General features: G+C 54.9%; 1 protein-coding gene across 5 annotated transcripts in view; it reads right to left on the bottom strand.

Annotated features, from left to right (window-relative positions):
• The window catches only part of Ddr (discoidin domain-containing receptor 2), a 642,292-nt gene that overhangs the window by 29,370 nt on the left and 597,898 nt on the right, over nucleotides 1–15,024 (bottom strand). For all 5 annotated transcript variants that reach the window (XM_069314116.1, XM_069314113.1, XM_069314117.1 and 2 more), the window contains one exon: nucleotides 11,714–11,855. In XM_069314116.1, coding sequence (XP_069170217.1) covers nucleotides 11,714–11,855 — 142 coding nt within the window. The remainder of the gene's footprint in view (nucleotides 1–11,713; nucleotides 11,856–15,024) is intronic.

The following is a 15,024-nucleotide window of genomic DNA, read 5'->3' as shown; positions in this document are numbered from 1 at the left end:
CACCACCAGGGTGTGGAACACACAACCACTAAACATCAGACTACAGCACCAAGCCACCACCAGGTGTGGAACACACAACCACTAAACATCAGACTACAGCACCAAGCCACCACCAGGGTGTGGAACACACAACCACTAAACATCAGACTACAGCACCAAGCCACCACCAGGGTGTGGAACACACAACCACTAAACATCAGACTACAGCACCAAGCCACCACCAGGGTGTGGAACACACAACCACTAAACATCAGACTACAGCACCAAGCCACCACCAGGGTGTGGAACACACAACCACTAAACATCAGACTACAGCACCAAGCCTCCACCAGGGTGTGGAACACACAACCACTAAACATCAGACTACAGCACCAAGCCACCACCAGGGTGTGGAACACACAACCACTAAACATCAGACTACAGCACCAAGCCACCACCAGGGTGTGGAACACACAACCACTAAACATCAGACTACAGCACCAAGCCTCCACCAGGGTGTGGAACACACAACCACTAAACATCAGACTACAGCACCAAGCCTCCACCAGGGTGTGGAACACACAACCACTAAACATCAGACTACAGCACCAAGCCTCCACCAGGGTGTGGAACACACAACCACTAAACATCAGACTACAGCACCAAGCCTCCACCAGGGTGTGCAACACACAACCACTAAACATCAGACTACAGCACCAAGCCTCCACCAGGGTGTGGAACACACAACCACTAAACATCAGACTACAGCACCAAGCCACCACCAGGGTGTGGAACACACAACCACTAAACATCAGACTACAGCACCAAGCCACCACCAGGGTGTGGAACACACAACCACTAAACATCAGACTACAGCACCAAGCCACCACCAGGGTGTGGAACACACAACCACTAAACATCAGACTACAGCACCAAGCCACCACCAGGGTGTGGAACACACAACCACTAAACATCAGACTACAGCACCAAGCCTCCACCAGGGTGTGGAACACACAACCACTAAACATCAGACTACAGCACCAAGCCTCCACCAGGGTGTGGAACACACAACCACTAAACATCAGACTACAGCACCAAGCCACCACCAGGGTGTGGAACACACAACCACTAAACATCAGACTACAGCACCAAGCCACCACCAGGGTGTGGAACACACAACCACTAAACATCAGACTACAGCACCAAGCCACCACCAGGGTGTGGAACACACAACCACTAAACATCAGACTACAGCACCAAGCCACCACCAGGGTGTGGAACACACAACCACTAAACATCAGACTACAGCACCAAGCCACCACCAGGGTGTGGAACACACAACCACTAAACATCAGACTACAGCACCAAGCCACCACCAGGGTGTGGAACACACAACCACTAAACATCAGACTACAGCACCAAGCCACCACCAGGGTGTGGAACACACAACCACTAAACATCAGACTACAGCACCAAGCCACCACCAGGGTGTGCAACACACAACCACTAAACATCAGACTACAGCACCAAGCCACCACCAGGGTGTGGAACACACAACCACTAAACATCAGACTACAGCACCAAGCCACCACCAGGGTGTGGAACACAACAACCTAAACATCAGACTACAGCACCAAGCCACCACCAGGGTGTGGAACACACAACCACTAAACATCAGACTACAGCACCAAGCCACCACCAGGGTGTGCAACACACAACCACTAAACATCAGACTACAGCACCAAGCCACCACCAGGGTGTGCAACACACAACCACTAAACATCAGACTACAGCACCAAGCCACCACCAGGGTGTGGAACACACAACCACTAAACATCAGACTACAGCACCAAGCCACCACCAGGGTGTGGAACACACAACCACTAAACATCAGACTACAGCACCAAGCCACCACCAGGGTGTGGAACACACAACCACTAAACATCAGACTACAGCACCAAGCCACCACCAGGGTGTGGAACACACAACCACTAAACATCAGACTACAGCACCAAGCCACCACCAGGGTGTGGAACACACAACCACTAAACATCAGACTACAGCACCAAGCCACCACCAGGGTGTGGAACACACAACCACTAAACATCAGACTACAGCACCAAGCCACCACCAGGGTGTGGAACACACAACCACTAAACATCAGACTACAGCACCAAGCCACCACCAGGGTGTGGAACACACAACCACTAAACATCAGACTACAGCACCAAGCCACCACCAGGGTGTGGAACACACAACCACTAAACATCAGACTACAGCACCAAGCCACCACCAGGGTGTGGAAACACAACCACTAAACATCAGACTACAGCACCAAGCCACCACCAGGGTGTGCAACACACAACCACTAAACATCAGACTACAGCACCAAGCCACCACCAGGGTGTGGAACACACACACCACTAAACATCAGACTACAGCACCAAGCCACCACCAGGGTGTGGAACACACAACCACTAAACATCAGACTACAGCACCAAGCCTCCACCAGGGTGTGGAACACACAACCACTAAACATCAGACTACAGCACCAAGCCACCACCAGGGTGTGGAACACACAACCACTAAACATCAGACTACAGCACCAAGCCACCACCAGGGTGTGGAACCACAACCACTAAACATCAGGACTACAGCACCAAGCCATCCACAGGGTGTGGAACACACACACTAAACATCAGACTACAGCACCAAGCCACCACCAGGGTGTGGAACACACAACCACTAAACATCAGACTACAGCACCAAGCCTCCACCAGGGTGTGGAACACACAACCACTAAACATCAGACTACAGCACCAGCTCCACCAGGGTGTGGAACACACAACCACTAAACATCAGACTACAGCACCAAGCCACACCAGGGTGTGGAACACACAACCACTAAACATCAGACTACAGCACCAAGCCACCACAGGGTGGTGGAACACACAACCACTAAACATCAGACTACAGCACCAAGCCACCACCAGGGTGTGGAACACACAACCACTAACATCAGACTACAGCACCAAGCCCCACCAGGGTGTGGAACACACAACCACTAAAGGAACAATCAGACTACAGCACCAAGCCACCACCAGGGTGTGGAACACACAACCACTAAACATCAGACTACAGCACCAAGCCACCACCAGGGTGTGGAACACCATCGAAAATTTATTGGGTTCAATATTCTAAAAATATTACTCCAAGAGGAGACACCCCGCCTATACAGCTGGTGGCCCAAGAGGAGACACCCCGCCTATACAGCTGGTGGCCCAAGAGGAGACACCCCGCCTATACAGCTGGTGGCCCAAGAGGAGACACCCCGCCTATACAGCTGGTGGCCCAAGAGGAGACACCCCGCCTATACAGCTGGTGGCCCAAGAGGAGACACCCCGCCTATACAGCTGGTGGCCCAAGAGGAGACACCCCGCCTATACAGCTGGTGGCCCAAGAGGAGACACCCCGCCTATACAGCTGGTGGCCCAAGAGGAGACACCCCGCCTATACAGCTGGTGGCCCAAGAGGAGACACCCCGCCTATACAGCTGGTGGCCCAAGAGGAGACACCCCGCCTATACAGCTGGTGGCCCAAGAGGAGACACCCCGCCTATACAGCTGGTGGCCCAAGAGGAGACACCCCGCCTATACAGCTGGTGGCCCAAGAGGAGACACCCCGCCTATACAGCTGGTGGCCCAAGAGGAGACACCCCGCCTATACAGCTGGTGGCCCAAGAGGAGACACCCCGCCTATACAGCTGGTGGCCCAAGAGGAGACACCCCGCCTATACAGCTGGTGGCCCAAGAGGAGACACCCCGCCTATACAGCTGGTGGCCCAAGAGGAGACACCCCGCCTATACAGCTGGTGGCCCAAGAGGAGACACCCCGCCTATACAGCTGGTGGCCCAAGAGGAGACACCCCGCCTATACAGCTGGTGGCCCAAGAGGAGACACCCCGCCTATACAGCTGGTGGCCCAAGAGGAGACACCCCGCCTATACAGCTGGTGGCCCAAGAGGAGACACCCCGCCTATACAGCTGGTGGCCCAAGAGGAGACACCCCGCCTATACAGCTGGTGGCCCAAGAGGAGACACCCCGCCTATACAGCTGGTGGCCCAAGAGGAGACACCCCGCCTATACAGCTGGTGGCCCAAGAGGAGACACCCCGCCTATACAGCTGGTGGCCCAAGAGGAGACACCCCGCCTATACAGCTGGTGGCCCAAGAGGAGACACCCCGCCTATACAGCTGGTGGCCCAAGAGGAGACACCCCGCCTATACAGCTGGTGGCCCAAGAGGAGACACCCCGCCTATACAGCTGGTGGCCCAAGAGGAGACACCCCGCCTATACAGCTGGTGGCCCAAGAGGAGACACCCCGCCTATACAGCTGGTGGCCCAAGAGGAGACACCCCGCCTATACAGCTGGTGGCCCAAGAGGAGACACCCCGCCTATACAGCTGGTGGCCCAAGAGGAGACACCCCGCCTATACAGCTGGTGGCCCAAGAGGAGACACCCCGCCTATACAGCTGGTGGCCCAAGAGGAGACACCCCGCCTATACAGCTGGTGGCCCAAGAGGAGACACCCCGCCTATACAGCTGGTGGCCCAAGAGGAGACACCCCGCCTATACAGCTGGTGGCCCAAGAGGAGACACCCCGCCTATACAGCTGGTGGCCCAAGAGGAGACACCCCGCCTATACAGCTGGTGGCCCAAGAGGAGACACCCCGCCTATACAGCTGGTGGCCCAAGAGGAGACACCCCGCCTATACAGCTGGTGGCCCAAGAGGAGACACCCCGCCTATACAGCTGGTGGCCCAAGAGGAGACACCCCGCCTATACAGCTGGTGGCCCAAGAGGAGACACCCCGCCTATACAGCTGGTGGCCCAAGAGGAGACACCCCGCCTATACAGCTGGTGGCCCAAGAGGAGACACCCCGCCTATACAGCTGGTGGCCCAAGAGGAGACACCCCGCCTATACAGCTGGTGGCCCAAGAGGAGACACCCCGCCTATACAGCTGGTGGCCCAAGAGGAGACACCCCGCCTATACAGCTGGTGGCCCAAGAGGAGACACCCCGCCTATACAGCTGGTGGCCCAAGAGGAGACACCCCGCCTATACAGCTGGTGGCCCAAGAGGAGACACCCCGCCTATACAGCTGGTGGCCCAAGAGGAGACACCCCGCCTATACAGCTGGTGGCCCAAGAGGAGACACCCCGCCTATACAGCTGGTGGCCCAAGAGGAGACACCCCGCCTATACAGCTGGTGGCCCAAGAGGAGACACCCCGCCTATACAGCTGGTGGCCCAAGAGGAGACACCCCGCCTATACAGCTGGTGGCCCAAGAGGAGACACCCCGCCTATACAGCTGGTGGCCCAAGAGGAGACACCCCGCCTATACAGCTGGTGGCCCAAGAGGAGACACCCCGCCTATACAGCTGGTGGCCCAAGAGGAGACACCCCGCCTATACAGCTGGTGGCCCAAGAGGAGACACCCCGCCTATACAGCTGGTGGCCCAAGAGGAGACACCCCGCCTATACAGCTGGTGGCCCAAGAGGAGACACCCCGCCTATACAGCTGGTGGCCCAAGAGGAGACACCCCGCCTATACAGCTGGTGGCCCAAGAGGAGACACCCCGCCTATACAGCTGGTGGCCCAAGAGGAGACACCCCGCCTATACAGCTGGTGGCCCAAGAGGAGACACCCCGCCTATACAGCTGGTGGCCCAAGAGAGAACACCCCGCCTATACAGCTGGTGGCCCTAAGAGGAGACACCCGCCTATACAGCTGGTGGCCAAGAGGAGACACCCCGCCTATACAGCTGGTGGCCCAAGAGGAGACACCCCGCCTATACAGCTGGTGGCCCAAGAGGAGACACCCCGCCTATACAGCTGGTGGCCCAAGAGGAGACACCCGCCTATACAGCTGGTGGCCCAAGAGGAGACACCCCGCCTATACAGCTGGTGGCCCAAGAGAGAGACACCCCGCCTATACAGCTGGTGGCCCAAGAGGAGACACCCCGCCTATACAGCTGGTGGCCAAGAGGAGACACCCCGCCTATACAGCTGGTGGCCCAAGAGGAGACACCCCGCCTATACAGCTGGTGGCCCAAGAGGAGACACCCCGCCTATACAGCTGGTGGCCCAAGAGGAGACACCCCGCCTATACAGCTGGTGGCCCAAGAGGAGACACCCCGCCTATACAGCTGGTGGCCCAAGAGGAGACACCCCGCCTATACAGCTGGTGGCCCAAGAGGAGACACCCCGCCTATACAGCTGGTGGCCCAGAGGGAGACACCCCGCCTATACAGCTGTGGCCCAAGAGGGAGACACCCCGCCTATACAGCTGGTGGCCCAAGAGGAGACACCCCGCCTATACAGCTGGTGGCCCAAGAGGAGACACCCCGCCTATACAGCTGGTGGCCCAGAGGAGACACCCCGCCTATACAGCTGGTGGCCCAAGAGGAGACACCCCGCCTATACAGCTGGTGGCCCAAGAGGAGACACCCCGCCTATACAGCTGGTGGCCCAAGAGGAGACACCCCGCCTATACAGCTGGTGGCCCAAGAGGAGACACCCCGCCTATACAGCTGGTGGCCCAAGAGGAGACACCCCGCCTATACAGCTGGTGGCCCAAGAGGAGACACCCCGCCTATACAGCTGGTGGCCCAAGAGGAGACACCCCGCCTATACAGCTGGTGGCCCAAGAGGAGACACCCCGCCTATACAGCTGGTGGCCAAGAGGAGACACCCCGCCTATACAGCTGGTGGCCCAAGAGGAGACACCCCGCCTATACAGCTGGTGGCCCAAGAGGAGACACCCCGCCTATACAGCTGGTGGCCCAAGAGGAGACACCCCGCCTATACAGCTGGTGGCCCAAGAGGAGACACCCCGCCTATACAGCTGGTGGCCCAAGAGGAGACACCCCGCCTATACAGCTGGTGGCCCAAGAGGAGACACCCCGCCTATACAGCTGGTGGCCCAAGAGGAGACACCCCGCCTATACAGCTGGTGGCCCAAGAGGAGACACCCCGCCTATACAGCTGGTGGCCCAAGAGGAGACACCCCGCCTATACAGCTGGTGGCCCAAGAGGAGACACCCCGCCTATACAGCTGGTGGCCCAAGAGGAGACACCCCGCCTATACAGCTGGTGGCCCAAGAGGAGACACCCCGCTATACAGCTGGTGGCCCAAGAGGAGACACCCCGCCTATACAGCTGGTGGCCCAAGAGGAGACACCCCGCCTATACAGGCTGGTGGCCCAAGAGGAGACACCCCGCCTATACAGCTGGTGGCCCAAGAGGAGACACCCCGCCTATACAGCTGGTGGCCCAAGAGGAGACACCCCGCCTATACAGCTGGTGGCCCAAGAGGAGACACCCCGCCTATACAGCTGGTGGCCCAAGAGGAGACACCCCGCCTATACAGCTGGTGGCCCAAGAGGAGACACCCCGCCTATACAGCTGGTGGCCCAAGAGGAGACACCCCGCCTATACAGCTGGTGGCCCAAGAGGAGACACCCCGCCTATACAGCTGGTGGCCCAAGAGGAGACACCCCGCCTATACAGCTGGTGGCCCAAGAGGAGACACCCCGCCTATACAGCTGGTGGCCCAAGAGGAGACACCCCGCCTATACAGCTGGTGGCCCAAGAGGAGACACCCCGCCTATACAGCTGGTGGCCCAAGAGGAGACACCCCGCCTATACAGCTGGTGGCCCAAGAGGAGACACCCCGCCTATACAGCTGGTGGCCCAAGAGGAGACACCCCGCCTATACAGCTGGTGGCCCAAGAGGAGACACCCCGCCTATACAGCTGGTGGCCCAAGAGGAGACACCCCGCCTATACAGCTGGTGGCCCAAGAGGAGACACCCCGCCTATACAGCTGGTGGCCCAAGAGGAGACACCCCGCCTATACAGCTGGTGGCCCAAGAGGAGACACCCCGCCTATACAGCTGGTGGCCCAAGAGGAGACACCCCGCCTATACAGCTGGTGGCCCAAGAGGAGACACCCCGCCTATACAGCTGGTGGCCCAAGAGGAGACACCCCGCCTATACAGCTGGTGGCCCAAGAGGAGACACCCCGCCTATACAGCTGGTGGCCCAAGAGGAGACACCCCGCCTATACAGCTGGTGGCCCAAGAGGAGACACCCCGCCTATACAGCTGGTGGCCCAAGAGGAGACACCCCGCCTATACAGCTGGTGGCCCAAGAGGAGACACCCCGCCTATACAGCTGGTGGCCCAAGAGGAGACACCCCGCCTATACAGCTGGTGGCCCAAGAGGAGACACCCCGCCTATACAGCTGGTGGCCCAAGAGGAGACACCCCGCCTATACAGCTGGTGGCCCAAGAGGAGACACCCCGCCTATACAGCTGGTGGCCCAAGAGGAGACACCCCGCCTATACAGCTGGTGGCCCAAGAGGAGACACCCCGCCTATACAGCTGGTGGCCCAAGAGGAGACACCCCGCCTATACAGCTGGTGGCCCAAGAGGAGACACCCCGCCTATACAGCTGGTGGCCCAAGAGGAGACACCCCGCCTATACAGCTGGTGGCCCAAGAGGAGACACCCCGCCTATACAGCTGGTGGCCCAAGAGGAGACACCCCGCCTATACAGCTGGTGGCCCAAGAGGAGACACCCCGCCTATACAGCTGGTGGCCCAAGAGGAGACACCCCGCCTATACAGCTGGTGGCCCAAGAGGAGACACCCCGCCTATACAGCTGGTGGCCCAAGAGGAGACACCCCGCCTATACAGCTGGTGGCCCAAGAGGAGACACCCCGCCTATACAGCTGGTGGCCCAAGAGGAGACACCCCGCCTATACAGCTGGTGGCCCAAGAGGAGACACCCCGCCTATACAGCTGGTGGCCCAAGAGGAGACACCCCGCCTATACAGCTGGTGGCCCAAGAGGAGACACCCCGCCTATACAGCTGGTGGCCCAAGAGGAGACACCCCGCCTATACAGCTGGTGGCCCAAGAGGAGACACCCCGCCTATACAGCTGGTGGCCCAAGAGGAGACACCCCGCCTATACAGCTGGTGGCCCAAGAGGAGACACCCCGCCTATACAGCTGGTGGCCCAAGAGGAGACACCCCGCCTATACAGCTGGTGGCCCAAGAGGAGACACCCCGCCTATACAGCTGGTGGCCCAAGAGGAGACACCCCGCCTATACAGCTGGTGGCCCAAGAGGAGACACCCCGCCTATACAGCTGGTGGCCCAAGAGGAGACACCCCGCCTATACAGCTGGTGGCCCAAGAGGAGACACCCCGCCTATACAGCTGGTGGCCCAAGAGGAGACACCCCGCCTATACAGCTGGTGGCCCAAGAGGAGACACCCCGCCTATACAGCTGGTGGCCCAAGAGGAGACACCCCGCCTATACAGCTGGTGGCCCAAGAGGAGACACCCCGCCTATACAGCTGGTGGCCCAAGAGGAGACACCCCGCCTATACAGCTGGTGGCCCAAGAGGAGACACCCCGCCTATACAGCTGGTGGCCCAAGAGGAGACACCCCGCCTATACAGCTGGTGGCCCAAGAGGAGACACCCCGCCTATACAGCTGGTGGCCCAAGAGGAGACACCCCGCCTATACAGCTGGTGGCCCAAGAGGAGACACCCCGCCTATACAGCTGGTGGCCCAAGAGGAGACACCCCGCCTATACAGCTGGTGGCCCAAGAGGAGACACCCCGCCTATACAGCTGGTGGCCCAAGAGGAGACACCCCGCCTATACAGCTGGTGGCCCAAGAGGAGACACCCCGCCTATACAGCTGGTGGCCCAAGAGGAGACACCCCGCCTATACAGCTGGTGGCCCAAGAGGAGACACCCCGCCTATACAGCTGGTGGCCCAAGAGGAGACACCCCGCCTATACAGCTGGTGGCCCAAGAGGAGACACCCCGCCTATACAGCTGGTGGCCCAAGAGGAGACACCCCGCCTATACAGCTGGTGGCCCAAGAGGAGACACCCCGCCTATACAGCTGGTGGCCCAAGAGGAGACACCCCGCCTATACAGCTGGTGGCCCAAGAGGAGACACCCCGCCTATACAGCTGGTGGCCCAAGAGTTTGGATCTACTCGATTGAATCCAAGTCTCCACAATACATAGCTCCAATTTGTATTGTTGACCGCAACTCCCCACTCCTATTTCTTAAAAAACCAGCGACCTTCTAAAAAAGAAAAAAATGTATATGTGAATGCCACATATTCATTTATAGACATCCATATGTGGTGAAATACATGTGAAAACCCTCTTACATACACTCACAGCTCCACGACACCAGTAAGCCTAGACCAGCTGCCAACACACACACCGTGTCAGCAAGGCAGACAGCCCGCCAGCTGTCATAACTCTCACTATACACTTTCAAACTTTCCTTTCACCTGTACTTCTCTTGGATTGTACTTGGATGGGGTTCTGGGAGTTGTTCTACTCCCTCAAGCCCGGCCCGAGGTCATGCCTGACTTGTGAGAGTTTTTTTACGGTTTCACTAATTTCTGTCATCCTCTGTGTATGAACCTTCACTGGTATGTGTGTGAGGGCCGAAGCTCTATCGACCTAGCTGTTCAGTAGCCTTAATAAGGAAAGTTTCGTAAATTCCAGTTTGGCAGCAGGATGCTACTTCGGCCTCACACACGAGGGGTCCAGGGTTCGAGTCTCCGAGAGCCCAGGTGAATGAAATGTTTATTTCCAGGGAAGTGTGGATGACAATTTCCATGAGGTGGTCGAGGATCACTAATGTCTCTGAGCTTCAGTAGTAGTCACGGGGAAAGTTGACAATTTCAGTTTGGCAGCAGGTTGTTGCTTTTGGATTCACTGTAAGAATAGGTCCAATACCGAGTGGTTTTTTGTTTTTGATTTTGAATATGTGAAGAAATTATTTGTTTTTTCTTTATTTCTTGTATGGATTTGTGTTATAGTTGCTTTTCTTCACTCTGATATGACTGCTTTAGTCTGTGCTTGAGATCTTCAATTTCCTTGTTTAAATTAGTACTTCTTTGTAGGGAGAGTCGTGTCTGCTTAAGCATTTCCGTCTCCATCCTCTTTATCTCCCCTCCCATCCCTTAAGACTGTCTACCCCGTTTACCTACCTTCCTCTTCCACCCCTCCCCTCTCTCTCCCTCCCCACAACGGGACAAGGAATTACCAGACCTCTATACTTAATGAGTCGTTCAGTGCTGTGTTGTGGACGACTCTCTCGACGATGATGCGACGGGTGCTGAGGATGGCTCCTGTGGAGCACCTGGTTATTGCCACGGATGGGGGTGGGGGGTGGGTGGGTGGGTGTGGGGGTGGCGTATTGGGCGGGGGATTTGGTGAAGGGTGGGATTTAGGGTGCAGGGGTTAGATTGGGTAGGAGGGAGGGTTGTGGGGTGGGTGGCAAGTGCTGGGTGGGGTGGGTGGATAAAATGAAAACGGATAAGTTGTGAATTAGCGGAGGAATTGGATTGTGGAGGAGGAGAGGGGAGTGGATACCGTTGTGGATTATGTCCAGAGAGGCTTGGGTATGGTAAGCTGTTTATAAAATGGGCTCGAACCGTCGCGTTTCGCCTAATGTGGAAGCTTTCAAGCGCTGAGGTACGCTGCAGGTAACTGACAGCCTCGTGCTGGCAACATTATTCCGTAATAAAAGTGTTCGGGGACTCACCTGTATAATCCGGACTAGTGGGGGGATGGGGGGACTCACCTGTATAATCCGGACTGGTGGGGGGATGGGGGGACTCACCTGTGTAATCCGGACTGGAGAGGGGGTTGGGGTGGGCCAGCTTGTGGGCCATGGAGTAGCCGCCAATGGAGTTGTAGGTGAGATGGTAAGGCTCTGAGTACAGCCCATTCTTGTCTATCTCCGACCCGCTCTCAGCTCCGAGCTGTGGTGGGGGTAGAGACTTGGGGTCAGAGGTGGGGAGAGAGAGAGAGGGAGGGAGGGAGAGAAAGAAAGAAAGCGAGAGATGAATATGAACAGAAAACAATTATATATACCTGCATGTAGCATGGATAGCATCTATACATTAAGTAACAATCTCCCCAATAGACTGGAAGCGTACAAATCGTCTATTCGTCAATATTTACTTAGCCATTCTTAGTCATTCTTAGCTATCTATCAATCCATTGAGCAACATAGAAAGCAACAGTATGTTAACAACATCTAATTAGTTGAACACACAGACATAACATAGCACAACATAGGTAGACGCCACATAGTTACACGTTTAAGACAACTGTTATCTTAACCCAGCTGTTATCATTATTAACATAAGACTTACATTCATTTTACTTCAGAGCTAGTAAGGTCCACGAGATAATTTTAGAATTTATTGGTTAATCTCTTCCCTATTTAACCACGTGTTATTTAGCGTATAATAATTAACATGTTAGTATACTGGGCGATTAATGGATTAGAAGTTATAGGAAGAATATATTGGGTTATATATAATATGATATTTGAACCAATGATGTATGCATGTATGATCTGTGTGATTATGATTAATATGTGAACATATGCATTAATATGACTACATATATATGATGTATGTGTATGTATTAATGTATGTTCATATGTATGATGAATGTATGTATATGCGAACGAATTTGATTATTTATGAACTTAATTATGTTCCTTTGTAAGAACGCATTCATTCTTTATTCTTTTATATAAACTATAGATTTCGTATAGACAGTATATTTATTTATCTTTTATGTATTATTTTATCAAATATTAGTCTGTAGTAAAAGTATAGTACTAGAGAACCACAGATCAGAGAACCATCACAGAGATAGGCCAGAGAACCATCATAGATACACCAGAGTTCCTAACTTTCCTAACCTCATAAGTTCAAAAAGAACCTTTCTAGTCACATATTGTCCTCCTACATTTACCAAATCCGTGTTAATGCCGCAGAGCCCAGTTTTCGTAAACGAATAGCAATCTACACACGACTCACGGCTGATGACGTTTGAACATTTATCTAACAGTGATTCGCGTTCGTACTACAGACAGCTAGCGAAGAACTGGAGCACGTCAACCACTGTCAGTCGAGTCAGGGCTATCAGCTAGACCTATCATGTGAGATCTACGGCCGCTGGGAGAACTGCTTTGTCTCGTAAGCTAGTCAGCAGTGGATGGTGGGCAACTGAACAACAGACACAGAGGAAAGTTGATCAATGGTGCCCAGTCTGTATCAATTGTGTATCCTCTTTCAAGGAAGGAGAGGTGACCGAGTCACCAGATGCTCCCATCCCAGGCGTACACAGAGAAATGTCAACATACTGGAGTAGGGGATATGACAGGTAGTGACAAACTAATCCAATGAAAAGTGCCAGGTTCCATAAGTGTGCTCAGAGCACATAGTGTAAACATGAGAGGTCCACGACTCCTCAATCTCCTGCCAATAATTATAAGAAATATCGCTGTAACCTGATCAGCCTGGCTGTGATGACATCCCGCGATAGGTAAAGAACTTTATAAATCATCCACAGGGAGAACATACACGGAGTAGGGGAACACCATACACGGAGTAGGGGAACACCATACATGGAGGAATGGAGCTCTATACATGAAGTAACAGAGCAACATACATGGGGGGGCTTGGAGCCCCATACAAGGTGGACATGACCCCCCTCCACATGGGGTGGTGGGGGGGGGGTGATGATTGTGCGTGAGACAAATCAACACCACAGACACTAAACAAGATAACCTATGAAAATCAAATGGCTGGTTACAAACAAGATATCTTATAAATCATTATTTTTACTACTGAATGTACTTCTCCCATATGGTTGTCCATTATTTTACAAACTGTAGACCTACACACTAAATTATTTATGTCAAGTCAAATAGAAGCGCCAATGAATTGTGGGAAAAAACTCTAACCAACCTTTTCATATGCTTGTCGTGTCACTGAACTGAATACTTTAAAACGACAGACAACTAAATAAGATCAGAGAACTCAGGGTAGACGAGCATATGTAAAGTCAGCAGAGAATGTTGGGGTGACGGAGGCGGAGTTGTGGACACAGACGAGTCAGCAAGGAAGATGGTGCCTAAGAGGGGCGCTCAAGGAACTCTGACCAAGGAGAGAGAGAGGGGACTGAGAGGGTGCTCCGCAGTAGGGCAGCAACACAGGAGGGAACTGTGGGAAACTTCCACAGCGAGGACTAAGGACCAAGAACCGGAGGAGTGAGCCGAAGGAAGAACTAATGCCGTCTTCCCTGCTCCGACAGACAGGTGCAGTACGGCCAAGGTACTCAAGGATAGCTGCTATCGTCTCGGGCAAGGAGAGAGACTTGGAGTGAGTGATAAGGGTGGACACATAGGGGCAAACCAGCTAAAAGCGACGTAATTTTAAGAAGACGGGTTCCTTCCTGACCCCAATTTAAGAGGAACTTCATGATGCTTAGTGAATTTAGGTCCTGGGCTATACGTTGAGACAGGTGGCGCTGCCTGACAGGTGTGTGACGCTGTGATGGATGTGCGAGATGTTACCTGTGACGGGTGTGTGAGTGACGCTGCCTGTGACGGGTGTGTGAGTGACGCTGCCTGTGACGGGTGTGTGAGTGACGCTGCCTGTGACGGGTGTGTGAGTGACGCTGCCTGTGGCGGGTGTGTGAGTGACGCTGCCTGTGGCGGGTGTGTGAGTGACGCTGCCTGTGACGGGTGTGTGTGTGACGCTACCTGTGACGGGTGTGTGTGTGACGCTACCTGTGACGGGTGTGTGACGCTACCTGTGACGGGTGTGTGTGTGTGACGCTACCTGTGACGGGTGTGTGACGCTACCTGTGACGGGTGTGTGTGACGCTACCTGTGACTGGTGTGTGAGTGACGCTACCTGTGACGGGTGTGAGTGACGCTACCTGTGACGGGTGTGAGTGACGCTACCTGTGACGGGTGTGTGACGCTACCTGTGACGGGTGTGTGTGACGCTACCTGTGACGGGTGTGTGTGTGACGCTACCTGTGACGGGTGTGTGACGCTACCTGTGACGGGTGTGTGTGTGTGACGCTACCTGTGACGGGTGTGTGACGCTACCTGTGACGGGT

The sequence above is a fragment of the Procambarus clarkii genome, chromosome 78 (assembly GCF_040958095.1).
Source record: "Procambarus clarkii isolate CNS0578487 chromosome 78, FALCON_Pclarkii_2.0, whole genome shotgun sequence".
NCBI classification, from domain to species: domain Eukaryota; kingdom Metazoa; phylum Arthropoda; class Malacostraca; order Decapoda; family Cambaridae; genus Procambarus; species Procambarus clarkii.
Note: the sequence above shows the minus strand (reverse complement) of the source record. Positions and strands in the feature narration are given on the sequence as shown.